At 42.7% G+C, this 27,799-nt stretch overlaps 1 protein-coding gene across 2 annotated transcripts in view; it reads left to right on the forward strand.

Annotated features, from left to right (window-relative positions):
- ADAMTS12 (ADAM metallopeptidase with thrombospondin type 1 motif 12) overlaps positions 1-16,741 on the forward strand; it is a 343,919-nt gene extending 327,178 nt beyond the window's left edge. For both annotated transcript variants that reach the window (XM_043600301.1, XM_043600310.1), the window contains 2 exons: positions 4,987-5,140; positions 13,094-16,741. In XM_043600301.1, coding sequence (XP_043456236.1) covers positions 4,987-5,140; positions 13,094-13,272 — 333 coding nt within the window. In that variant the 3' untranslated portion in view covers positions 13,273-16,741. The remainder of the gene's footprint in view (positions 1-4,986; positions 5,141-13,093) is intronic.
- Positions 16,742-27,799: the final 11,058 nt, after the last annotated feature.

Below are 27,799 nucleotides of genomic sequence, written 5' to 3' on the forward strand. Positions count from 1 at the left end.
ATGACTTTATTTCCTGTTCACTAGAAATTCAGTTATTCCAAAACCAATTTTCTTCATCTATCTTTGATTTCAGAACCTGAAAAGACTTTACCCAACAAATAAATATGTGTTTCAGGATTAAGCTCTTCAAAAATACCCTGGAACCCTATTTAACAATATAAGCATCACTAATCAAATCAAATGTGACCATTAGAAGAAAACAATTCATACCATGTGAACTATTATGAAAATGTTAAAACTTTGGCCCCATTCAGGAACACAAAATCCCACAGAAGATTAACAACTACAGATGAACATTTTTTTTTAAATACCTATTTATTTATTTATTTATTTTTGAGAAACAGAGAGCACACAAGCTGGGAAGGGGCAGAGAGGGAAACAGAGAATCCCAAGCAGTCTCCATGCTGTCAGCACAGAGCCCAATGTGGTGCTCAAACCCATGAACCATGAGATCATGACCTGAGCCAAAACCAAGAGTCAGATGCTCAACTGACTGAGCCACCCAGGCACCCCTATGGATGAATTAAGTCTGTCAATTCCCTGAGGCTCTTGTACCTTATTATTTAGCTCAACAGTTTCTTTTTAGCAAGAAAGATAATGATAGCCCAGTAAATATTATAGTAATGATGTGTGAAGTATATCCTGTTCTTAGGGAACTAAGTGAGGAAAGAAAATTGTCAAAACAACCCCCCTCCATTTGCCTATAATATGGTCTGCTTCTCATTTTGGCACTCAGGTAGTATCTGCTAGAAGCAGATAGGCAGACTTATAGTTGACTTAGCATGCCAGAGAAAGCTAAATTGTAAATTGTGAGGTTCTGTGTGGTTGTTATTCTTCAGTTGAATTTCCAGCACATTTTTTTTATAATAATGTGTCTGGAGTTAGAACAGAAAGTATTAAAATCAATGAGAAATTTAAACTACATAGACTGACACAGCAGTTCTACCCGTAGTAATTTAGCCCACAAATATTCCATCAAACGTAATCCTAGATGATGATAAAGATGTTCGTTTCCATGTTGTTTGTAACAGCAATTCCTAAAAATAACCTAATATCCTTTGATAGAAGAACTGGTCAGTCTATTAATTTATTAGAGTACAGCCCTTTTAAGAATGAGGTAGACCTATATTTCTGAGTTGTAAAAATTCCTAACAATAGAAATTCAAAGTTTCTTTATTTTTTTAAAAAAATTTTTTAATATTTTTATTTTTGAGACAGAAAGAAACAGAGTATGAACGGGGGAGGGTCAGAGAGAGAGGGAGACACAGAATCTGAAACAGGCTCCAGGCTCTGAGCTGTCAGCACAGAGCCCGATGTGGGGCTTGAACTCACGAACTGTGAGATCATGACCGGAGCCGAAGTCGGACACTTAACTGACTGAGCCACCCAGGTGCCCCTCAAAGTTTCTTTAAAGGGAGTTAGAGGTTACTGCATTTTGGAGGTGGACATGAGTTAAAGTTTCCTTGGAAGAGCCATTTGTCAAAAATTCATCAATTGCGCATATCAAAGAATAGGGGGCTTGAAAGGTGGCTAACACCTACCAAGCCAGGCTTTGGAATTACTCTTGACCTCTGAGATCTATTATCAAGTGAAAAACAAGAATTACAGAGCCCAGGGAACACATGTGGATGGATTGAACATACACATTTGCCTCTCTTCCCCAAACTGCATTAAATAGAAGAATAAAAAATTAAAAACGCCTCAAATCCCCAAAGACCAGAGGATAGAAGACAATATCAGAGAAGGAATCAATAAAATTTTGGAAGCTAGAACCAGATAGGCAAACATATAGTTGACTTTGCATGCCATAGAAAGCTAAAAACTGTCTATAGCACAGAAATTTTCCAGGCAGCTTCTGAGGCAGCAGTGAAGGTAGGGGAAAATGGAGAGTTGGTTGAAAGTTTGTAAGAGAGACAGTTGGATCTTTAGAGCTTTCCTACTTCCTGACCATAGCCTGGAGGTCTTCTTGCTGGAGAAGTAAACCAAGAGAGACCTTGGAATCAGTCACAGTTGGTGGGAACAAAAGAGCTCATCTCACCAATGGTTATGTGAAAATACACTCAGTAAATAGTGTCCTCCTTTCCCTAACAGAGCTCCACAAAGGCAAGGGACCGGGTTGGCCTCAAGAGAAAAAAAAAATTCACATAATAGATCTCCTCCTGATCACCTTATATAAAACCACTTCACAATAACTGCCATCCATGAAACTTCCAGTCAGCTCATAGTTACCTCATCTTAAGTAGATAGGCTAGGATTACTGGACATTTAAGAAAATCTATTACACCAAGGACAAAATAACAAACGGAACAAAAGAAACTCCAAGGAACAGAGACCTTGAAAAGAACATCAAACTTCCCCCCAAAAAACTATAATTAATTTCTTCAGAGAAATAGGAGACTACACCCATGACCTAGCTTCCTATTGCAGCTATATAAAAGGAATACTCAGAGAATATAAAGAGATCTTAAGTATTTTTATAATAGCAAAGGTAAAAAAGTAAGTAGAAGGGTTGGAGAAATAATGTGAAGAAATCTCTCAAGAAAAGACAAAAATAAAATGCAATAAAAAATAAATAAAAGATGAGAAAATTAGAGGATCAGACCGGGAGGTATGACATTGAAATAAGATTCCAGAAAGGGAGAATAGAGATGGAATAGAAATGAGGCAATCAAAGAATTAATACAAGAAAAATTTCCAGATCTGAAGAATGTGAGTCTCCATGCCCATTACATTCTGTAAGAGAAAGGAAAGTCAGAAGAGAGGTGGACCTGTTTCTATGTTAGCAAAAGCCAAAAAAAAAAAAAAATAATAATAATAATAATAATCTTACTTTACATTGTAGCTACCAGGACTGAACTCGAGGATATTCCTGTGCACTTAGAACTGTGCCTACCATATATTAGTAGTAAGTGTAAGAAAACTATTCAGTGAAGATGCTTGCATTAGTTTTGAAACATCTAATGGTTCCTCCTTTTCATATTTCTCCAATCCATCTATGTTGGTTGAGTGGTAGCAACAGCAGAGTTTTATAGCTTCACACAGAGTGAGTCTTTGCTGATCATCTGCTAAGCCCTGGGAGTCAACATTTCGAAACAGGCCAGCTTAATCTGAAGAGAACCCTTGGGCTCTGATTGGATAGGGCATCCAGGACTGAATGAGACTAGGGTGCAGTTCACCTTAGGGTATGGTCAATCAGTTACTCAGTAGCCTTAGCTGGGAGCTAAGCCGCATCCTTATTTTGGGGTTCTCAATTCTACACAAAGATTCCTTATTGTCACTGGTTCCAAAGAAGTGGAACTCAGCATTAAAAGAGGTATACCTTCTCTCTAAAACCCCAAACTGACCGCATTACCACAATTAACAAAACCCAAATCAGTAACCATGTTTCCTGCTTAATCCTCCAATTAAGTACCAACACAAATTCATGCATCTTCTTTATCACAAGTCATTTTAATTGACTAATTAATGCATGGACAGTGACCTCTCTGCTCATTTTTGTGCTTGGCCTGGAATTAGTTCTTCCATCTTTATCTGCCCTGAACAAGAGGGCCAGCAGGACTTCAGCACCCTGGACCAGCCCAGCCTTGTTCCATCAGACCCTTAGGAGCAGAAAGTAGGAAAGGAAGTCATTTGTTCTTTATGTAACAACTTTATTTTACAGGGGAAGAAAGAGAGTGGTTGAGTGTTTGATCCAGAACAATATGCAGTGAGTGGAAAAGCCCATCTCCAGAATCCTGGTCCAGGACTCTTGATCAAATTCTGGCTTGATTAACTGCCCTTGTTCTTCCTGTTGTCTTCTGTTGCACACTTTTGTTTACTCAAGATCAGCTCAGTAGTTATTTCTGGTTTATGCCCTCTGGGAAGTTTAATTATATAAGAAAGAAAATGTTGAAATGGAATGTTAGTCATTAGAGTATCTGTGGTCCACAATAGCCAAAATGTGGAAGCACCCAAGTGTCCATCCACAGATGAATGGATAAACAAAATGTGGTATATACATACAGTGGAATATTATTCCACCTTAAAAGAAATTCTGGTACATGCTATATTGCAGAGGAAACTTGAAGACATTATGCTAACTGAAGTAATCCAGGGACAACTCTACTTATATGAGGTACATACAATAGTCAAATTCATAAAGATGAAAAATAGATTGGTGGTTGCCAGGGGCTAGTGGTGGGGGTGGAAGATGGGGAACTCTTATTTAATGAGTACAGAGTTTCAATTTAGAAATACAAAAAAGTTCTAGAGATGGACAGAAGTGATGATTGCACAGCCATGAGAATACACTTAGGGCACTGGATTGTATACTTAAAAATGCTTAAAATCATGAATTTTATGTTGTGTATGTGTGTGTGTGTATAATATATTATATTATAGTATATATTTTATATATTTTTTAATATATATAAATATTTATATATTATATTTTAATATATTACATACATTTATATTATATATTTTCATAATATATAGACAAAATAAAAAATTTTTTCTGCTTCCAGGCAGCCACTGGATGACACTGCGATAAAATCTTGTGAGTGGCTTGAGGCCATACATGGTCCAGCTGGACCCATTCCAGATTCTCTTTCCATTCTTTCATGGTTTCCTCTCCTACTTCTCTTTCTTCATGTCTGATTCCCAGCCCCAAGTCAAATCTAGTTCAGAGAAACTGGATTTCTGAGGCACCAGGGCTTAGAAATGAAATCTTTTTCTATTTTGCTTGTATTTCAGAATTTGTCCACATTCCTCAGAGAACCCAACAGTCAATTAAGTTAAATTCAATCCACACAGTCAGTAGTATAGACTCTGCCTAAATTCACATCTCCAAATTTGTAGTGCCTTATTCTCTGACTCCTTCAGAATGATTTCTGATCATCGAGACTGTCCCCTCCTTGAGTATGGTGGGGCTAGAGGTGCTCTGCTAGAGTCCCCCTGGTGGTCCCAGGGAAGAACCGTGACTCTCTGTGCACCCCTCTTTTTCAGTGCACTGCTTCCTGTGGAGGGGGCTTTCAGAAGAGGACTGTGCACTGTGTCTCCTCAGAAGACAACACAACTGAAGACCGATGCGTGTGTGATCACGAAGCCAGACCTCCAGAAGTCCAGAAGTGCAGCCTGCAGGCTTGCAAGAAGAGTACTGGTGGGTGAACGCCTTTGCCCAGGGGGGAGAGAACATTTCATCAATAAGGTGTCCTGTATGAATCGACTGTGGATAATTTTAGTCCCCTTTATTGAGCGAAGAATCTTAATGCTGAAGAGGCCAGCCAGCTCCACTCAGAGCAAGCTGTCTGTTGATCTGGTGATCCTTGAGGGATTATCTCTTTCATTTTCCCGTCTTAAAGCACGTTCACACTGATGTCATCCCACACAGATGAGAATCACTTCTGTTTTTTCAGAAATTTCTGAGAGATGCTCCAGCCTTTCTCAGGAAACCAGTCAAGTGGTGAACGGCTGTCTCTATCAATCCAGCACCACTGGCTTAGGTCAGGTTCCACAGAAACAGCTCTGAGGTACAAATTTGTGTGCAAGGGATTCATTTAGGAAGTGCTCCCGAGGAAAACCATTAAGGGAATAGGAGAAGCAAGACAAAAGAGGGCAAAAGCACAGCCAGGCTGCTGTTTCAGACTGGTCCCACAGGGAAGCTCTAGGGTGTAAGCTATGTGTCAGATCTGTCTGTTCCTGAGGCCTGTGAGCTGGACTTTCACACTCCTACACTCTTCACATTGGCCAACGGCTACACTGGGGAAAGTGAATTCGCAGGTCTTAAGAGCTCTCTACGAGGAGAGACAAAGCAACTCCAGGAGGGTCTGTGGGCAGTCCTCCAAAAGAGCAAGAATCACTGGGTATTAGAGGCTACAGAATAGGGATGCTGGGACTTAGCAAGGTAGGGGGTTGGGGTGACACATGAAAATGGACCAAAAAACATAAGGAGGGACACCTGAACAGAGGAAGATCACTGTTACCTGCTACATTCAACTTCCACTTTCCGAAAGCATCCCGATCTGAATAACATATGGTCACCTTCGTCATTTAAGTCCATTGAGCTGCAGCCTGGAAAGGTTAAGTGGCCCATTCATGAAGACCCGGTGGGCTGACTTCAGAGCCAGAGCACCAAGCCAGGTCTTCTCCTCACATGCGTCACTTCCTCGGGGGTGAAAAGAATCCAGCTTTGGAATCAGACAGCAATGGGTTTGCATCCAGTAGCAGCCTCTTTCTATCTGTGACCTTGGCAAATTATTTAACACTCTGAGTCTGTTTCCTTTTGGATATAAAGAGAATAATAATACAAGCTTTCTGAAGTTGTTGTGAAGATTTTAAACAGCAGGTATTAAGTGCTTTTAAAATTTTTTTTTCCAACGTTTATTTTTTGGGACAGAGAGAGACAGAGCATGAATGGGGGAGGGGCAGAGAGAGAGGGAGACACAGAATTGGAAACAGGCTCCAGGCTCCGAGCCATCAGCCCAGAGCCTGACGCGGGGCTCGAACTCACGGACCGCGAGATCGTGACCTGGCTGAAGTCGGACGCTTAACCGACTGCGCCACCCAGGCGCCCCTTAAGTGCTTTTAAAAAGAGAAAAAATTCCATCAACAAACCAGTTCAGTTACCTCCCTTGGGCAACTTACTTCATTTCAATAGACTACGCTTTCTTCTATCCATTTATGAATGAATGGGTTCAAGCATAAGCATGAACTCTAATGTCCGTTTCATTGGTATTTGGGGCTTCATTAATATGTGAGATTTTAAAATTAAGTTAAAAACCTAGGGAGGAGATTTTCAGGCAAAGAGAGGATTTTTTGATAGTCTACTTACATCCATTACAAAGCGGAGGGTACCTCCTGTAGATATAGTCCTGAAATTACGATTTAGATGGTCAGACTGAATTTACTCTGTCCCTATTTATAGAACTGACTATTAGACGTCATTAGCTAAGTAAAAAACCAGCATGTGGGTCAGACACAGTGGTGGTATTTTTCTAAAGATTGTTAGAGATTAGTGGTAGTGGAGCCTGTGTTCTGTTCATCTGTTCCTTGCCTCCTTCCAAGTACTGAGGGGACTGGCATTCAATGGAGACTGCCATTAGAATTCATACCCTGAGATTTTCCTTAGAGGTTGCGTGTTTACAAATCATGCACGTATTCAGCAAATATTTGTTGGGCCCTGACTGACTCCATGCTAAACATAATGTCAAACAAGGAACAAAGCTGCAACCCAGTGACCCTGATAAGGGAGGTAAGAATGTTGCAGGAGTTCTTGGAAAGGGCATGGACTGGGAACTGGGGAGAGCAGGGAAGACCTGTAGAGGAAGTGAACGATGTGTAGACAGGTCACGCAAGAGGTTCCTGAGGGGCTTTCTGTTTCTGCAGTAACCAGGAAGAATACAATGTCATGGCACAGGAGTCTAATTCAAGTATGAAGGTCATGGGAAGTTAGGAACTGTAGAAAGCAAAGCTGGAGTTTGCGATGCATGCGGATGAGTGTGCACTTTATCCTAGAGCAGAAGGAGCATTGAAGTATTCCAAGCAGGGACATGGAGATGAGAAAGTCATGCCAGCTGCCATGTGGAAGATAGATAAGACCATTCAGGAGACTGCAGCTGTCCTCCAAGCCATAGATGTATGTGGCATGAACTAGGGTGGTGTGCAGGTAGGGAGAAGTAAGTGGATTCAGGAACTACTTGACAGGAAGATTTGGCAAGTCTCTGTTCCTGGGGGAATAACAGGGAAGATAAGCCCAGATTTCCAACCTGAGCAGCTGAGTAGAGGAGGCTGCCATTCACTGACACAGACCCCCCCAGGAGTGGGTTTGAGAATGAGGAAAGGAAATGAGTTCTGTTTAGGACATGTTTGTTGAGGTGACTATGAATCATTTGGGTAGGAGTATCCTGTGATGGTTTTCTACACAGATGCAGAGCCAAGAGGGAGATCTGAGCTGGAAATTCTGAATGTAATACACTGAGGGAGAAAATGCTTTAGATGTGATTGTCACGCACAACTTCTTTCTGACTAACTTGCATTTGGGGGTGGCTATCATTGACTTTATCTGAAACTCTGAAAGAAGCTACTACCTAACGCTCATTTTCAGAGGTGTTATTGGTCCCTGGACTGGCTGCCTCAGCATCACCTGGGAGCTTGTTAGAAATGCAGGGTCTCAGGCCTCACCTCAGATCTACTGCATTTAAATCAGAATCTGCACTTAAACAAGATCCCCAGGTGATTTGGATGTACATTAAAGTTTGAGAAGCACCCTGTTCTAGATCAAGGAGCCAATCTGAGACCCTCTTCCCTTTGTGTCATCTCATCACCTTCTATGGTACCGTGTTTTTCAAATGTTAAGGCGATATTGTATCTGTCTGTATTGTGTTGATTTTTACATAATTGAAGCAGCAAAAAGGCTTGATTGACCATGCTCAGTGTTGTGGGCTGTTATTTTTAAACTCTATGTAGATAGTCTTTAACTGTCTTATCACTGGACAGCGCCATCTTCAATAATCAAAACTAGGTGAAATGCATACATTGTATTTTTATCTTGAAATCTCACACTGAGAAGATGGTGACTAATAGTTGGGTGTCAGTGGATGCAAATAGCAATGAATTCCACTCACCTCAACAATTATCAGGGCAACAAAAGATAATTACTAGCTTCTCCTGAAGGCAGAGCCATGCTTACTCATACAGAAACAACATGAAGAGCAGCTTCAAGAAATTCCTTGATTTAAAGAATCTACCACCAATCCTGACCCCTGAGCCTTCTAAAATGCTTTGAAAATAAGTCATTCGGTGCCTGGATTCTTGTCAGTCAGCCAGCCATCACAATAAACATACACCCTGTGTTCATCCTGTAGAATCAGGTATGAATTCCACATAAGGTTTGCTTTCCTCCAGGCCATTTTACTTCCTTTAGATGCCATCAAAATTGTTAATGATTTAAATTCTAAATCAGAACTACCATTTCCATAGTAGAGACTATTAAACCCTTTCTAAGTATCTAGAAGCTAAAAAAAAATTTAATTTAAAGATTTAACAAATTTTTAAAAATTTATCCAGAAATATGTACTATCAAGTATATTCTAGGCATTATATTCATAATGATTATAAAACAAAAGCAAAGCTCTTATGTGCACCATTCCTGGGTTGTTGTTTTTTAATGAGGGAATGAGGGGTAGAGAAGGCAAGAAAAAGAATAAGGAAAGTAATGAAGACAGTACTTGGACCCAGAGTTGCTACAAATGAACATTTGAATCAGCAAACTTTCTACTCAAGAATATTCTTCCAGATGAATAGAATTTTGTGTTTTCATTTATTCAGCAAATATTACTGATCACAACATATGTCTCAGACAAATGCTAAAAACTGAGGAGACAGAAATGAGTACAATACAGCCCCTGGCCTCAAGGAACCCAAACTCTGACAGAAACTGAATTTGTCAGCAATACTGAAATCGTTTTTAAACTTTCTTCTATGGGAAAAATATTATCCTTTCAACCTAGACACAGCTGACAACAAAGAAACAAGCTTATACGTGTCCCTTTAAATTTCCAAGCATGGTTTCTGTTGAACAGGCAAAGGCAAATTGAGATCTCCTCTCCAAGTCGCCCCTAATTATAAGCATTGTGTGTGCTTCGGCCAGGATCCAGTTTGCTGATGAATACAACAAGCCTTCATTGTTTTATTATAATAAAGAGAACTGTGCAGTTAAGCCGTGCCATGATGTTGGGCTCATGGTCATTATCTAAATGAGCTGCTAAACACAGGCCTGGAACACACTCCCAATAGGCCACCTCTATCCTCCACTCGTGTTTCAAGTTCCCCACTCTCAAACAGGAGCACCCCGGGATCCAGCATGCTCCCAGTGTTCTGAAGACCATTGAAAAGCAGACTTTGTGATCTCATGGTTCCCAAGATCAGGCAAGAACACCAGGCATGGTTGAGCCTCTGTCAGTCACATAGGTGACCTAACCTGACAATAGGGGGCCCCGTGTGAGCAAATGAGGATGTTCTTTTCAAGGAAGATCTGTCCATGTGCCCTCCTCCTCCCCTATCACCAGTACAAGAGATTCATTCCCTCGGTGTCCGAGTTTTAGAAGCAATGAAACAACATTCAAATTCCAGCCACCATCTACATACCAGCTATGCAATGTTGGGCTAGTTACCAAGCCTCTCTGGAACCTTCTGTTTTTAAAAGAAGAATAGCTATACCTACAAGTAAATTTCTACGTGCCTCAAATAAGGCAGTATATGTGAAGTATATTGTCTGGTAATCTGGTAAGTGCTTAATAAATTGTATTTCTGTTATTATTATTGTCATAGGAGGGGGGGTGTATTACTTTCCTAGGGCTACCATAAAAGACTACCAGGAGCTAAATAGCTTAAAACAACAGAAATGTATTCTCACAGTTCTGGAGGCCAGATGTTCAAAATCAAAGTCTTAACAGGGCCATGCTTTCTGTCTAAGCTTCTGGTGGTTGCTGGCAATCCCTGGCTTTCCTTGACTTGTAGCTGCATAACTTCAATCTCTGCCCCCATCATCACATGGCCAATTTCCCTCTGATGTCAGTGTCTTCATGTGGTTTTGTCTTCACTATGTGTACCTGTCTCCTCTTCTTCTAAGGACACCAGTCATTAAGGGTCTACCCTATTCTGATGTGACGTCATCTTCATATATGTCATTATTACATCGTCAAAGAAATATTTCCACACAAAGTCACATTCACACGTACCAATGGTTAGGACTCCAACTTTGAGAGACACTAAAACTTTGGAGGATACAATTCAGCCCACAATAGGTTAAGGGATTTGGGAGCCTCTAGGAAGCCTGTTCTATAATGGTAGACATACTTGAGAGGTCACACTTTAGCCATCACAAAAAAGACTCACATCACTATAGAAGAGTTCAAGATGGAATGTAGTAGCATTATGGAGCAAATATTGCAATAGTAATACAAGTTCGGAGACTGAGACAGAAGGGATCCACGTGGGGCAGCATGGCCAAAAGAGGCTTTGTGGAGAAAGGGGATGCAAGCTGAGCCTTCGCACTTCCTCTGTCTTCTTCCTTTCCCGAGGTGACCTCAGTGCTCACATTTCCGTGGCAGGGAGAACGTGGGGCCGAGAGCTACACCAGATGCACCTCTTCCATCCACCGTCCACAAGGGCTTCAGGAGATACTGACTGAGAAATTGGAGCAGACCTGTGACACCCAGGCTTCCATGCTGGCCCTGTTCCAAAGCCAGCAGCCTAGAGAAGAATCTTTGTCTCATTCTGAACAGCTGTCCACATGATGGAGGGCCAGCCCTCAAGGAGAATACTGGCCGCTCTAGCAGAGATGAGGGAGATGAGGACCTCCAATTCCTATTCCACAGTAGGAATCCCTGGCTGAAATGTGTGCCTTTCCTGAAACGTGAATGCACCTAAGAGTTTCCTGTGGAATTTTATAATAGGCTTAGGGAAGGGGCCTGAAGAAGAAAAGAATCAACAGTGAAGATTTGGGGGGGATCTAGGCACATTGTGTGTTGCCTATTCCCAAGTGCTGTTAAAACTTGCAAACAAAATAGGATTCTGACAGCGAATAGAAGACATTTATTTCTTCACAAGAAGAAAAAAAACCACAAGGTGCATTCAAGGGAATGATGAGTTATGAGGAGATACAAAGCATTTTTGCCTTCATGACCTGAAGGTGTAAGACAGTATAAAGAGGAAAACATACTGTCACAGATTTTGGGTAAAGACGATGTTACCTCAATTTTTATTTCTACTGACAGTCCTATTTACAAAGGACAACAGCCTCTTTGTGAAAATGTTTTTCTTCAAGATGATTCAAATCTCTTCTGGAAAGAAGAAGGAAAAGCAGCCAGAGCTCTGAGAGGCACCCACGCAAAGTTTGAAACAATTTCACTTTGTAGAAGAAAAATCTGCTATTTGGGGCCTCACTGAATTTCTTCCAGCCCAGGACTGCATGGACCAGTCCAGTCTGAATATTGCTCCTAGAATGTGTGTGGTGTTGATGGTCGCTGAGAAATTCCCTGCTTCATGGATGAGGAGAGCAGGGCCAAAGGAAAAAAAAAATGAGAAACTTAATTACCTAGAGCTGTTAGAGTAGAACAAGGATTAGAATCCAGGGGAATTATTTGTGTATGTCTTATGGCTTCATCTACCGGGTACATTTCTGGAGGGCAGTGACCACATTCTATATACCTGTATCCTTTGCTGTGCTGAGCTATGCTCAGAACACATTGGTTAGTTGGCTAGCTGGGTGATTGCTTGGTGCTCTGAGTAATATGATTGATAAGAGCATAAGCTCTGGGGTCAAAACTGTCTCTATTTAGATCTGGCTGTGCCACTTACTAGCCAGGGAACATTGTGCAGGTTTTTAACTCCTGTAGGCTTTACCATCTTCATTTGTGTAATGGAAAGAGTCATTTTTACCCGATAGTACTGCTGGGATGATTAAATGAGGCAGTGCATGTGAAACATTGCATTCAACTGTTGCAGAACAATACTGCAGAGCAAAACATCTCTAAACTTGGGGACTACAATCATGTGTATTTTGCTCAGCATCTACAGATCAGCTGAGGGTCAGCTGATCTAGCTTGTGGTTGGCTGGTCTTGGCTGCAAGCTGTAGGTCCGGTCTAGGTTTGTTCCATGTGTCTTTCATCCTCCTTGGTCCACTAGGTGCATGAACCATGTCCTTCTCACGGTGACAGCAGAAGCTCATCAGGGCAGGCTCCTCCTCCTGCACCCCCCAAAGCCCTGCAAGGATCATGCGCACTTAGGTCACATTGTCCAAAGCAAGTCATAGGGCTAAACCCAAAGTTAAGCAATGGAGAAGTATTCACACCCACCAGGCAGCCATGGCAAGGGTGGGAATGTATATGACACCGCTACGCAGGAGTGAAGAATTGTGACTGATAGTTCAGTTTAACACAAATACTTTGCAGAGTGTCTGATACATAATCAGTGTTCTGTGGATGTCAACTCTTATGAATTATTATGAAACCTTTCTTGGTAGATGCATAACATCTTCCATTAATAGAAGTTGTGTTCATTCACTTACAAAGGATAATCTTTGTTTTTTCTTATTTTTCTCTCCTTCCACAGATTTACTTTGCACCAAGGACAAGTTATCAGCCAGTTTCTGCCAAACACTAAAAACCATGAAGAAATGTTCTGTGCCCACTGTGAGGGCTCAGTGCTGCCTTTCATGTCCCCAGACACACATCGTCCACACCCAAAGGCCAAGAAAGTCACAGTCGCTCAAAGACCCCAAAGCATTCTAGTCCAGAAGGAAGCCACCCTCCACCACAGACTGCAGCAACCTGCTGATGGTATACTTTCTAGACCTAGGGACCACTGCACTGAGGTTTCTCAGGCCCAACTTTGGCTCAAAACAAAATCCACTGTGTTTTTTAGCCACAAAACATCCTTGCAAAAGGCGTGGGACTGTGATAGCTTGCTGTTCCCTGACAGGCAGGTGAGATATCCAGGAGAGTCAGGCAACTCCTGGGATTGGCTCCCAGGAAAGGTGCCAGATTAGCTAAGTCAGTGACATGATGTCTTTCCCCTCCTTAAAAATAAAAACAAAGACACCAGGATTTTCCCAGACTACCTCAGGAGTATCAAGAAACAGAACCAGATGTATCCAGGTAACAAATAATCTTGTTAATTTACTTAGGTGAAACCATCCTTTTTTTCCTTCCTGCTTGGGGAAGCTGTTGTTGAATATGTCATGGGAGAGAGCTTTCAGGAACATTCCTTTACTTCACCCAGGCAGCGGACCACTTTGTTCAGCCAGTACTGAGTCAGGGAGAGAAAGTGCTGGCTATATCACTCCGTCTACATCACTATAGACTCCATATCTGGGCTGTTTAGACTCCCTTGCGTGCCTGGAGATATAAGAAGAAGAGAAAATGGGCAAAAACTATAAGATTTGTAAAGGTAAAAGATTTAGCTTAATTATACAGGAGACATTTCTGACTCAAGGATAATTTCTATGAAAACTCTTAAAAAGCAAACGAGCAGAAATCAAATTCTTGCTAGTATAAGAAAAGAAACATGGATCTTTATTCTTCCCCCTTTCCTGGCAAATATGTTTCCTTTGCAGAAGAGTAGATGAGTCTTCCTGTCTGACGTTTCCTCTCTAGCACATTCCCTGCCTGAGTCATCAGTTCAGGTCCAGCTGTGTTTCCACTGCTGGGGGTTTACACACAACAGCTACTCTAGCCAGGTCTGTGGCTGCAACACACACCTGCCGACCCCCAGGACAGAAAATGGTGCTCAAGAGTAAAATATTTCAAAGAACCAGGTAAACTGTATTAAGTACAAGAACTTGGAATGCACCTCTAATCTTGAAAAAAAAAAAAAACTCAAAAGTGAGGTTAAGTACACCCAGCACACCCAGTAGTTAGTTTTAAGGTCTGTTTCCCAGGATGGAACAGTCAGGAGAGACCCAAAAAGTGAAATGAATGTTGGAATGCGTATTCTGGATGTTCTCACCACCAATCAGGAGGCTGTGGTCTCAAATACAAGGCAAGTTTCCTGGGTGGGTGGGTAGGGAGGGCCTCAAAGGGAAGAAGCCCTCAGAACCAGTTCTTGACAGAGTGGGAAGCAGGGATGTGGACTTCAGGTAATGGGTAGCACATTCCAGATTCATGCACAGGTAGTGTAGTGTCCCATAGCTCTGGTGGATTACCTATCCGTTCAGCAGAATGGTGCTATTGAATAATGGTGCTAATATCTAGATGGTGGCAGAACTAATATAAACATACAGATAGATGTACAGGTGGGCGAGTCCATATACATCTATTGAATGTGTGATGGTGTTGCTGGCCAATGCCAGTTCTATTGCTTGGATACTAGAAGCTTAAAATGTTTATATTATGTGCTTTTTCATTTTCTTTCAAACCATTAATGTCTATTATTCTGATAAATTCCTGTGGAAAATAGAACACTGGGGTTGGGATGAAATTTAAGAAGGAGCAGAAACAGGAGGAAAGCAGAAACATTTACCTAAAGCCAGGGAGGTTATTTCTCGATAATAATGGTCTTGTGTTCTCTCTCTTTGAATGCAAACACTGCTGGTAGATGACAATCATTGGTGAAATATGTTTTAAAGAGAAGAGGCTTAAATGGTTAGTGACAGGAGTGGAGGAGAACCTGATTTTTTCTAATGAGGCCGTTTGCAGAGACCGTCCCCGAAGTGTAGTGTGGGCTTTCAGGGGGCCAAATTTAGCAAGCTAGGTTGATTTAACTTCACCCGGTACTGTACTATCTAGCATCAGTTTATGCATGCCATCAGAGACCTGGGTATGACCAGTCTTCCAGAACTCAGGAACAAACCTGGATTCCTACTGACCTCAGCAAACTCAACTAGGCCAGATTTCTCAATACACGAAATGGACCATGTTATTTATGACCCACATGGCAGAGAAGATGATAGACATGTGGGGAGGGTCTGGCCAGATATTCCATTCTAGGGCTTTCTCCAGTTTCGTAAAGGTAGGAAATGAGCCCCTAATCATGTATCACAGACGTTCACTGCCTGTATGGAGGCTGTGTCGTGAGATAGTTGTGTGGCATCTGTCAGTCTATACTCCAGGATAGAGTCATCTGACACAGTTGTTACCTTGACACTCAGCTTTGGATCATCAGGGTTTTGACAGGTCCCCCTGCTTGCAGTCATAAGGAGGCCTCAGATTTAACAGGAAGGCTCTAAAGATGAGAACCTAGATGGTACCTTCACCATTCCTTGGATGTTCACAGGGGACAACATCAAACAGCATTGCTGATTTATTGAGTGCACGTCCTCCTTTCTTCCCACCTTGAACAGGCAAGTGAGAAATGTGGCAAGACATGTTGTATACACATCTGCCATGAGCCAGAGGGGCCACCACAGGGTCTGGTGCTTAAATACAGTGAGGTTCTCAAACCCAGTTTGGTTTATTTCCATTGTCTTTCATAGTGATAGAGTTCACTGTTCTTTGGAAAGTTGTGGGTGAATTGAATTCTTGAACATTGAAACATAGTTTAACACACCAAGAGAAAATATTCCAAGAGACCAGCGAAGACTTTTCAAAAAAAGAAATAATTTTGTGGATACAAACAATTGCCTCTTCATGGAAATGACTTGTTTTACAATGGGTTTTCCTGGTGCAGTCATCCCAATGCGGTGCTTTCAGATATTTAATGAATGTTTACTTCATCAAGTTTCTGAAACCAATGTGAGAGATTTATGCTGTTTCAGACTATAATTTCCCAATCAATTGGCTGAAATCCTTCAAATTCTAAAATCTACACCCTGCTACCCCAGAGACTGCCAATCTTAGCTCTTCTCCCTCTGACTTTAAGATGAAGTCCTGGGACAGTGTATTTGCTGCTCGGTGCACAGTGATTCACTCTCAGGGGAGAGACCACATGACGTGAACTGCCTGGTGCTACAACTTAGCCAACATATTTGATGCTACTCCTATTTTGTTGTATTGAAAATTCAAATATTGTTAGTGTTAACATTATTTTAAGTTATGTCATTAAAAAAATCATTGGCAAAGCACAGTTCTACCCATGACTGTCCTCCACAGTGGTTGTATGATGTATATGGCCCAACCCATGTGCTCTCCCTGCATCTCTATGCTACGCTGTTTTGCCAGGCCCAGCCTCCTTTAGGGGTACCTTGGTGGGTACCTCAGTATTTAAAGCCAGAGTGTAATCATAGCCTGCTATCGTGTAGCATTAATAAATCGCTAAACTCAATGTTTCCATGTGATACATTTACTCCTGCCATGAGACTCCCACCACCCACCAGTATTGCCCTGGAATTTAACAACTGGAGGAGGATGCTGTCAACTTCTTCCTCCCACACTCCTTTGCAGATTTCTTCCTACTCCACCCCTAGATCATTATGTCATCAGATGAGTCACCTCCCCGGTGATGTAGAACATAGGTCCCTTGTGAATGTTGATGCAGCTGACACAATCCACCATATGATGATCCAAAGTGATGCCTAAAATTCTCCTCAGTACCAGGTTCAGTGTATGCAGAACTGTGTATACAGTTCACAGCATAACCTATTCCCTCAATCTATCCAGCATGTTGACATAACATTTAAGAGAAACTAACCCACCTCTAGAGGATCTTGCTCTGGAAATCCAGTCCTTCTTCCAAAATGGTACCTAGCATAGCAAGTGTAACCAGCAAAAGTAGAATTTGGACATAGGGACATGGAATTTATTCAAATGGAATGAGTAAAAATGAGGCTGGCAAGAGCCAAGCATCTGTAGGCCTAGGATGTTTGAGGGCATGCATAGGAGCAGTAGGAATCATTTTTGGTCAAGAAGACATCACAGAGGGCCATGAACACCTCCTTGTTTGTACCTTAAAAACTCTTCTTTCTGTAATCACTGGGTAACTCTTATCCTACAAAACTCAGCTCAAATGCTATTTCACCAAAGAAGCCTACACTAACCCTGCCAGAAAGACTGAGGCACTTTTATGTTCCTCCTTCACCATGAGAGAGAGAGAGAGAGTGCATGGGAGTACACAAGCATGAGTGGGGGAGGCACAGAGAGAGGGGGACAGAGGATCCTTGTTGACAGCAGAGAGCCTGATGCTGGGCTCAAACTCATGAACTGTGAGATAATGACGAGCCAAAATTGGATGCTTAACTGATTGAGCCACCCAGGCTCCCCTCTGGAACACTAGTTCTTAATCAGGGATGATTTTGTCCCTGGGAGACATTTGACAATGACTGGAAACATTGGGAGGGGAGGAAGTGCTATAAGAATCTAATGAGTGGAGGCCGAGGATGCTGCTAAACATTTTACATGACAGCCCCCCAACCAATAAAGATTTGTCTGGTTCAAAGTGTGAATAGTTTTGAAGTTGAAAAGCTGTACTACAACAATATCACCCTGGAGTGAGTAGCAGCATTTCTGGGTTGAGTAAAACTAAGCCCACCCTAAAATTTAGAACTCATAAGAGGACCAATGAGGTGAGTCAGAAAACCTTCAAAGAAGAAAAAAAATTATCAGGATTCAAAGCACATTAGCTTGAAAAAGCATCTTAATGGAGGGGACAAAGGATTGTGAGTATAGCTCCAAAAGAGTCTTGAATCAGCCCCTGGGGGTTCAGGTGTTTGATCTTAGAGCTGGGGGCAATAAACTAAAAGCAAATAAAATAGAAAAATGACATCTTAGGGACTTGGAATAACCTCCTCCAACTGAGGTTTCTACCCAAACAGAACAGATGTAATCAGCCAGATCAAATTAACACCTTTACTAAGGATAAGGCTGGTTTAGAGAGCATACCATAGATGCAGATGGAAAAGAGTTTTCCTATTCTCTACATCTCCAAGTTTCAGGCTCAAGAAGGATGGGGGCTAGAGAGGGAGAGAAAGAGAGAGGTGGATCTCTCTACCCATTAACCTGTTAATAAAAGTATCCATGGCCTTTAAATGTTCACCAATGGCAGCATTCTGTCCTGTACTGGGAGGAGCTCTTGACAAGGGTGTCATAAAGGTCCAGAAGCATATCCCAACACTACCAACACTGAGTCCTCTTGTTTCTATGGGAGAGAGGTAAAAGAGCATGAAGGGAAGAGATGTGGGGGTGGGGGAACAGAGAAGGTATTATGTAAAAATGGTACCTTTTCCAGAAATCCTAATTGAAGATAGATTTTTTTTAATTAAAAAATTATTTTAACATCTGTTTATTTTTAAGAGAGAAAGAGCACGACTGCGGGAGGGGAAGAGAGAGAGGGAGACACAGAATCTGAAGCAGGCTCCAGGCTCTGAGCTGTCAACACAGAGCCCGACACAGGACTTGAACTCACAGACCTCGAGATCATGACCTGAGCCAAATTCGGACACTTAACTGAGCCACCCGGGCATGAAGATATTTTTTTAAAGATCATAAGGAAAAGACTTGTCAGGAAGAGTAGAAAAACAAGACCAGAAGTTAGAGTGATCCTGCCTTCTGCGCCCACTCCCCAACCAAGCATTGCCCACACCTTCACTGGACAACCCCAGGCCCCTTCTTTTTAGTGGAAGAGGCTGGCACACCTCCATCACCAGCTTTGTGGGATGTTGCCAGGACTAGAAGTCCTCAGTGACAGTGCTGCGGCTTCTGCATATGGTGCCTGGCACCAGCATAATATCAAAGGATTCCCAAAGAAGCAGCACAGTCTGCCTGGAGCTGGGCATCAGACATCAGCCAGCCGGGGGTGGGGTCCTCTGCCCAAATGCCATCTACAGTGGTGCCTCTGGCACCATCCCTGCACAGCATCCTCTTTGGCTGCTATGACAACTAGGAAACATCCCCATAGCCAGCTGTGTTGTGGCAGGACAGGAAAATAATAAGCTGTGGGAGAAAGTCATTAAGAGAATTAGTCCACAGGAGACATTCTCTTGTTGCTCCCAAACTATCAGAGAGGAATTTGCAGGGTCTGGAAATCCCTCAGAGCAGGTTGGAACAGATCCAGGGAAAAACTCTTAACCATCACTCACTATATTCTTAATTCCAGGCTAAGATCTACTTACAATTCTTTTACCAACATACCACTCCTCTAGATGTAGCCCTTGGAGGGGAGGGAAAATATTTTTTGTTATTTCTATTCCTGGAACCTAGCTCACTGTCTAGCACACAGTGTGTGTTCAACAAAAATGTGTTGATGCCAAGTAAAGGATCTGGGAAGACACATGAAAGTCTTTTAGCAGCTGAGAGATGAAAGATTATTCTGGAAGTTGAACTTGATAATCCATTCAGAACCAACACAGAGAACTAAACTAACCATCTTAGCTAGTAATCAACAATTAATTACAGGGACTTGAAACATTCCAGCAATTTTCAGTAGCAGTATTTAGGAACATGATGTGCCCCATGAAACACCCTTTCATGCAGGATCCAGGGGCTGAAGCTAAGGAGCCCAGTGTTTCCACTTTACTAATGTCTGATACTCATCCTCTTTCTGAGGTCTTCCCAGTGTTTGAAAGAGAGGCAGTGTGGTGGGGACCAAACATACGAAACTGGGAGCAGAAGAACTGGATGCTGTCTGTTCTGCCACCACCAAGTTGTGGACTTTGGGCAAGTCTTCGGCATTCACCTACATTTCTGTCTCCTGATGTGTGATCAGCTCCCTTATGGCAATAGTCATTTTTGCATTTATCGTTAACACCCCAGTTCTCAACACCATGCCTGACATGGAAAGGATACCTGGTCAAGTGCAACAAACAGTTGCCTGGACAGCTCTACTTGTGAAACAAGTCTGGGTGTGTGAGGGCTGTTAAAGCCACAGGAAAGGGGTGCCTGGATGGTTCAGTTAAGTGTCAATTTTTCATTTCAGCTCAGGTTGTGATCTCAAGGTCCAGAAGATTGAGCCCCATGTAGGGCTTCGAACTGAGAGCATGGAGCCTGCTTGGGATTCTCTCTCTCCCTCTCTCTCTCTGCCCCTCCTCCTACTCGCATGCTCTCTCTTTCTCTCAAAATAATTTTAAAAAACCACAGGGAAAACATGATGCAGCTTCTGAATTATCAATTTGCTGCAAAGTTGGGAGAAGAGAAGCATTTTTTTTAAATAAAATATGTATGAGGTGCCTGGGTGGCTCAGTCAGTTAAGCATCAGACTCTTGATTTCAGCTCAGGTCATGATCTCATGGTTCATGGGATCGAGCCCTGCTGTGCAGACAGCATGGAGCCTGCTTGGGATTCTCTCTCCCTCTCTGCCCCTCTCTCTCACTCAAAAAAATACATGAATTTTATTAAATAAAGTAAAACACATATTGGATAGTATGAAATATAAGTCTTTAAAATAAAATAAGAAACTTCAAGGGCATTTCCTCAATTGTGGGGGCTACTTCAGTCAGCCCCCCTGGGCCTCTCTCTCCTGCCTCAGCGTTCTTTGTGGAAATGTTTAAGGCTGAATTCAGTGCTCTTTGAAGTCAGATCTGCTCTGATATTCTGTGACATGATGATTCCTTACAATCTGGCCACTGTCAAAATCCCCCTGGACATTCCCCTCTGTCCCTCCAGTGCGACACAGTTCCTCACTGCAATCCCACCCACAAGGCTCTTTATTTGCTAATCCAATTTTCCTGGCAGTCAAAAAAGCTTTGGTGGCAGCTGACTTCCTTTTTCCACTCCACCCTTCACCCCATCACCCTGCACTATCCTGGAACCAGTCATGGGCAGGATGCCAAGGAAAACAGCAGTACTCTTCCAGTTTCAACCCATGGCAGCCAACTGCTGAGACCATGACTCTGAGGATGGGATAAGCAATCCATCCAGGGCACTTCATCCAGCTGGTTTGTTTACCCTGGTCAGGGGCAGGAGGCTGGGGGCCGCTCCTGCCAGAGGGGACCAGCTGCAATCTTCTAGTAATGATTGCCGCATCCCAAACTTCCCCCAAATTTAGTGGTGTAAGAACAACCATCATTTTATTGTGCTCACAGATTCTGTGGGTCAGAGACTCAGCACGCAGGCTCACAGAGAGATAATTCGTCTCTGCTCCATGATGTTGAGAACTGCAAAAACTTTGCATGAACGACTCTGTCCAAAGCTCTACATTTAGGGACTTGACCAAATGGACCAAATGTTAGCCTGGATTCTAGCAGCTTAAGGCCTTGTCCCCGGGACAACCCACCCTACCCTCACCTCTCATCCCACCCCAGTTGAGTTTCTGTCTGGAAAAGCTTAAATGTGTGGAAAGAATTTAGCATTTGTTCCAGCCAACATTTGAGGATAGGCCCCTGACTTCCCTTTTCTTAGAGTATTTATTAAAAACTTATAAATCCTTTCTCCATCCATTTGAGACAGGTGTGTATCTCCTGCAACCTAGGAGTGTCTTTCTCTGGGACTGAAAGCCATTCCTTTGAAATACAATCATCAGGAATGGAAGGGTGCCTGTTTTTCAGTCTCTGTGGGAGGATAGAAACCTCACTTTGAGAGAGATGACCTAATGACATTGACATTGACTAACCCCATTTTAGTAATTTTTCACTTTATTACTCTGCTCAAGCCCCCACTCACTCCTTCTCCCCGTCTCTCACTCTCCCTTGAAAACACCATCACTACTGCACAAACTGGAGCTGAGCTCACAACAGTGAGGTCTCTTCCTACATCCAAGGGCAGAGGACATAATCCCACCTCTCAATGGAGCAGGTGCCAAATAACTGGGGCTTTGCTCTGAAACCACCTCACGCACCAAGTCCCAAGTTCCCTGTACAATAGAACTTCATTCGCAGATTCTGCGTTTGAGAATTCGCTATTTTGGAGTCACAACTCCAAAGTCAATAGTAACAATGCTGTCACGGATACATGCCACCTACGCACATGGTCTCAGCTAAAGTTGAACAAGACGATGCTCTGCCTTCTTGTTTCAGCTCTCGTATGGTAAACAAGTGTTCTTTTCGTGGTCTATTTAGTGCCATGTTTGTTTACAGTTTAGTGCTTTTTGTTGATTTCACTGGCTAAAATGGCCTTTGAGTATAGTGCTGAAGTGCCGTCTGGTGCTTCTAGGTGTGAGAAGGCTGTGACGTGCATTCTGAAGTCTGAGAGAACATTGGATTAGAATGACCTCCACAGGTCATGGCATTCCATGACCATGAGAGTCAAGGTAAAGCATTCATGTGGTATTCCATTGTCATTAATCTGCAAGAACTACACTACCGGTCCTAAAAGCTTGCACAAGAATGCTGATACAGCTTTATTCAAAATAGCCAAAACACTGGAAGCTATCCTGGTGTCTGTCAACAGCAGAAATGATAAGCTGTGATATATCATGAAACACTTCTCGACAATAAAAAGGAAAAACTATAGATATATGCAACAATATGCAAGGCCTCAAGACATACGCTGAGTATGAGAAGCTGTACCCAAAAGAAGACATACTATATAATTCTTTCTTAAAATAAAATTTGAAAACAAGCCCAACCAATATACAGTGGAAAAAAATCAGAGTAATAGTTGCCTCTAGGGGTTGGACGAAAGCGGGAATTGACTAGAAAGGGCCATATGAAATATTGTTGGGCTCTGAGCCCAGAATTTCTGATTCAGGACCAAGAATCTGCATTTCTAGTAAGTTTCCAGCAGCTAGTCTTGGAAATCATACTTTGAGAACCAGTGCTCCAATCTAACCTTGATTGATTGATACAGCAGACACCCCTGCTGTCCATGTCACATTTCCAAAGACTTCTTTTCTTTTTGTATGAGCCTAGAGTCATCTTGCTTCAAGCACATGCTGTACATCTGGTTGCTTTCTGCTCCAGAGCACTCACGTACATGCAGCTCTGAAAGGCAGAGGAGCTAAGACTGCTGGGGGCAACTCTCAACCAATGGGGGTGGACATCGTGGATAAATGTTCAGGACAAATCTGGAGGACCCTCCATGCTTCGCAGGAGGGGCTAGCATTGTTGCCCACAGCAGCAACCTCTTTTTTTTTAACCAGCATTTTTTTTTTCCTTTTTAGCAGCAACTTCTATAGCACACTCTGAAGTTCGCTTTTCCACCTTCCCAGCTCCCTCACTTCTGTTTCCTGAGACCACCCTCCATATAAGCTATTCTCATCCAAGTCCTTGTCTCAGGTTCTGGGGTAACCCAAACAAAGATAACTGGTGAATATTGGGAGATGAAACAAGGCTGAAAATGATCACAAGGGTGGCACCTGACATTACCATAGAAAAGAAGGATGGTGGATGGTGTCCATCACTTTGAATGTGCTGCTTCCTTACCAAATCTAGTGTTCCACATTTCCCATTTGAACATCCAGTGCCTATTCCATTCTTCTGCAAAGATCTATCTGCTCTCACAGTTTGGCCTTGGCTGGGGCAGAACCCAGGATGGTGGCTTGGTGTCACAGGGCTGAGTACAAGTGGCTCAATATAAAACACCATTTTTCTTGCTGGTCAGTAATGCCTGTTTCTCAGGACACTCCCTAGATTCTGACTTCTAAGTCCCCAGATGTGCCTGATCTCTGAGCCCCTTGAGAGTCTCCTGATCACAAAGTTAATGCCTCACACTTCATCATTGGATTCTGCTTCCTTGTTAGGTCACTTTGGCCTGATCCTTATCTGTCAGGGGAAGCATTAGTTAGAACAGCATGAATGAAACACAGAAAGATGGTTGTATATGCATGGCCCAGTGCAGTAAACTGTGAGGCCACCAGGATCCAAACATGACAGGTCTGGCTACTATGGCACTCGGGCATACTTATAGCCCTCAGACCCAAAATATTACACTTGGAGACAATCAATATTGGCAGAAACAAGAACAGCAACTCTCTGGAATCCAGGAAATGAGACATTATTATCCCATAATGAGGAGGTATTGGGGACAGCAAGGCCAGCCTTGGGTGTCCTCCATTCTCTCATGTCCCAGGCGGCCAGCCTAATGAGCTTGCTTCTCCACTCCCACACAGCCTCTTCATGATGCATCTCTGGAGACTGATTCTAGAGCTCTCCAGGGCAAGGGTAATTTCCCTGGTCTCCTAATTGATTTTCTCTCCCAAACCTCTCCCAGTGTTGCCTCATCTTGGACCTGCACATCCATGGTCAAAAGGTCATCCTTACTGCCTCTGGCACTAACCTGGGCTTAGCCATGCGTGGGCTGCCCCCTGGTGGCTATCTTCATGAAGAGAAAAGTTGCACAAACCTCCCTGGCCAACACGCAAAGCTGGTGTTTCCCATTTAAAATCACCGATTCTCAACAGGAAAGAAATCCCCTTGTGAGGAGAAATTAGAGTGGTAGACAGTGGTGGTGCCAATCAGCTAATAAACAGGAACACCTTTCTCCAACTCGGCGGAAATAATTGTTAATGGATTCCAATGGGTGGACCCTCAGGGGACCAGCTTAAAACTATAGCCACACAAAATGGCAATTTGTTTTCGGCTGACTGTCCTTGCATCTGTTTTTGATTTCAGACAACGGATAAACTAATGAAGCATGAGATTAAATTAGCTCTCCTTGACCCTCATGGGTTGGGAAATGAATTTGTTACGTATTGCTGGTACGGAACAATTGCCCTTTATTGACTCTATGATCCACCAAAGAGTAGGATATTAAGAAAACTCTCCTTCACTTGTGTTCAGGCACATGGGCATCTGAAGCCATCTGAATGGGCATCTGAACCTCAGAAGCTAAGGAAGGAAGATGCAGGCTGACATTTCTTCTCTCCTTCTTCCTTAGGGAATTACAACCTGGGAGCAAGAGGGTTACTTTTAAATTAAAATTGTCATATTAAAATTAAATTGTCAATTAAAATTAATTGTCAGATTACTGGGAGCAGGGAGATCAGAAGGGGAGGTGGTGCAGCTGTGAGCTCCATTGTAGGAATTTTTTTTTCAAGATACTTACCAAGCTGAAATCTTGCTGACAACTCATTTGTACCATAGTATTCCTAATACATTTTCACAACACAATTCCACAGGCCAGCTTCCCCAAAGATGCATTGCTAGGCTATCATGCATGACCTCTGAGGTCCAAGGTAGAAAAAATACCCACTCTTGCCAAGTAAACAAGGATCTTCTGGGGCTCCTTGGCAGGTTACTTAGCAGATATGCCTCTGGGCCGTGTCTATTTGGCATGATCTTGTCTAGGGTCTTTAGTGAATAAGAGGAGTCCTCCTGACATTAAAGGCTGTACAGGTAAGAAAGTAGAAACCTAGTGTCAGCATAATTGCAGCATTCACTTGTTCATTAAGGATTTTAATTATTGACTGCCCATTAGGCAACGAGCACTATGCTTTAACTTATGATCAATTCAAAGAAGTATTAAGTCTCCACCTTAAAGGAGTTTGCCATCCAGCAGAGAGCTAAACTAAGCATCTAAAAAAAATTAAAAATCAAAATACAACAAAAGGGAATAAAGCAAAAGATTCCACAAAGCAGAATCGTTAGTGTATAGGGAATCGGAATAACCAGCCATCAGAGTTTAGAAAAATCATCCACAGGGAGAAGTCATCTGAGTAGCCCAGTCTAAGTACAATGACTCACTGAAAGAAATATGGTCCCACAACCAAAAAGCAAGTGGAAAGTATTTCCAAACTTTGCTAGCTTCTCCCAAAAAACATGAAGGAATGCAATTCCAAACCTACATCTATATTTCTTTCCATTTTTTCTTCTCCCTTCTAGTCCCACATTTAGAGGCTAATTTTGTCCAACCCTAATTCTTCCCACAGTTGTCAGGAAGTCCCAAACCTCCCCTGCTTGTCCAACTTCTCCAGGCCAGAGTCTAACCACTCTCCTCAACTGGCAACATAAAACCCAGGAATGGGCTTGTCGATGACAGGACCATCCTCAGAGGGTCAGGACTGAAGGCAAGCTGAAAGGCAAGAACAAAACACAAATTGCCTCCAGCAGGCCATTGGTTTGGGGTGTAATAAGGAAGAGGTTGAGCAGCAGGACTAATAAACTTTGTTCCCACCACTAGTAAGATCGCCAGATGAATGGAAATTGCCACCTGTAGAAGACGCCTCGGGCTTTGGAATATCGGGTGTGGAATATCGGAGACAAGACATTGGCAGTGGTGACTCTTAGAGGAATATCATGAGATATTAATATTTCATTCCAACATTTGAACTGTGATTTAGCCAAACTACCCTAAGTCTACTTATATTTATTTAACAGTCTTAGGAATGTTAATTCAATGCATACTCTGCAACATATGTTATACCAATTACACACACACACACGTCTGAGTGAAGCAGAAGGATCATCTGTATTTGCTCCATATTCATTTGTCTTGGCTTCTGCCAACCTTTCCTTGCAAAGAAGGAATAGTGGTCACCAATGTCTCAAGGAAAAAGTGTTGGAAAAAAAATTTCTAAAATTTTCCTACTTTCACTTACTTTTAATTGGAGAAAGGCTCACTGGTATCTAATTTTTGGTGTGAGTTCATGGAACACTGACAAAGTTTGCTGTCATTCCCCTAATCAAAGCAGTAAGAGTTGGAACTGGAAATCTTGTCCAGTTATGCCAACGTGTGAAAGTCAGCTGAGGCTCAACTGACACCATTGATCTGTTCCAGGGAAAAACATGGAGAAAAAAGTCGGTGGCTCTTCACAGAGCATAAGATAAAAGTTTGCATGTGCTTTCCCACCACTTTCCAAAATAGAAAGTCATTCACCACCTGATACAACTATCACCATTAACTGATAAAGTACCCCTGGAAATATAATAAATTGACATTCTGGTTTATCCATCAATTTCCTGTGAGCTTGGTTAATATAAGTCAATTCCCCTAAATCAGATAAAATTCCGTTTCTAAAGCTGGAAGGTCAGAACTCAGATTAGGATTGAGCCATCCCCTCAAAATGCTACCTTTTGAGGTCCAGTGTAAGTAGCCAGCTGACCACTCACTGTGGCATCTAAACCTCTGCTCTTCCTGATCTCACTAAGCAAGGGAGTGATAGAGACAATATGTTCTGAGAATTGCAGCGTCTGGCATGGTGCCTGCCAGCTAGTGAGAGCTTAACAATTTGTGGAAATCATCTTTTCTTTTGTTCGTTGATTTCTAGGAGGGCTGTGTGGTCAAGAACTGGGGAGGGGCGGGGTGGGGGGGGAGGAGGCAGCAAATAGAAGGCTAGAGAAGAGGAGGGAGGCAGAGGTGAAAAGACACAGGTCACGCTCTGTGACATGAAAGCAGCCTGTCTCCGGCGAGGATGGAGCAGTGTGTGAGTCTGAGGGCGTCCAGGAGGGGAGATGAGGAGTGGAGTGCACAAGAGGCTGAACCACAGAGACCATATCCTGCCCTATTCACCCACCTCGGTGGGAGACCAAGGGCACAGCCGGGCCATCTCCGAGGGGACTGGACTTTCCTCCTGATC

This window comes from Prionailurus bengalensis, chromosome A1 (genome assembly GCF_016509475.1).
Source record: "Prionailurus bengalensis isolate Pbe53 chromosome A1, Fcat_Pben_1.1_paternal_pri, whole genome shotgun sequence".
Classification (NCBI taxonomy): Eukaryota; Metazoa; Chordata; class Mammalia; order Carnivora; family Felidae; genus Prionailurus; species Prionailurus bengalensis.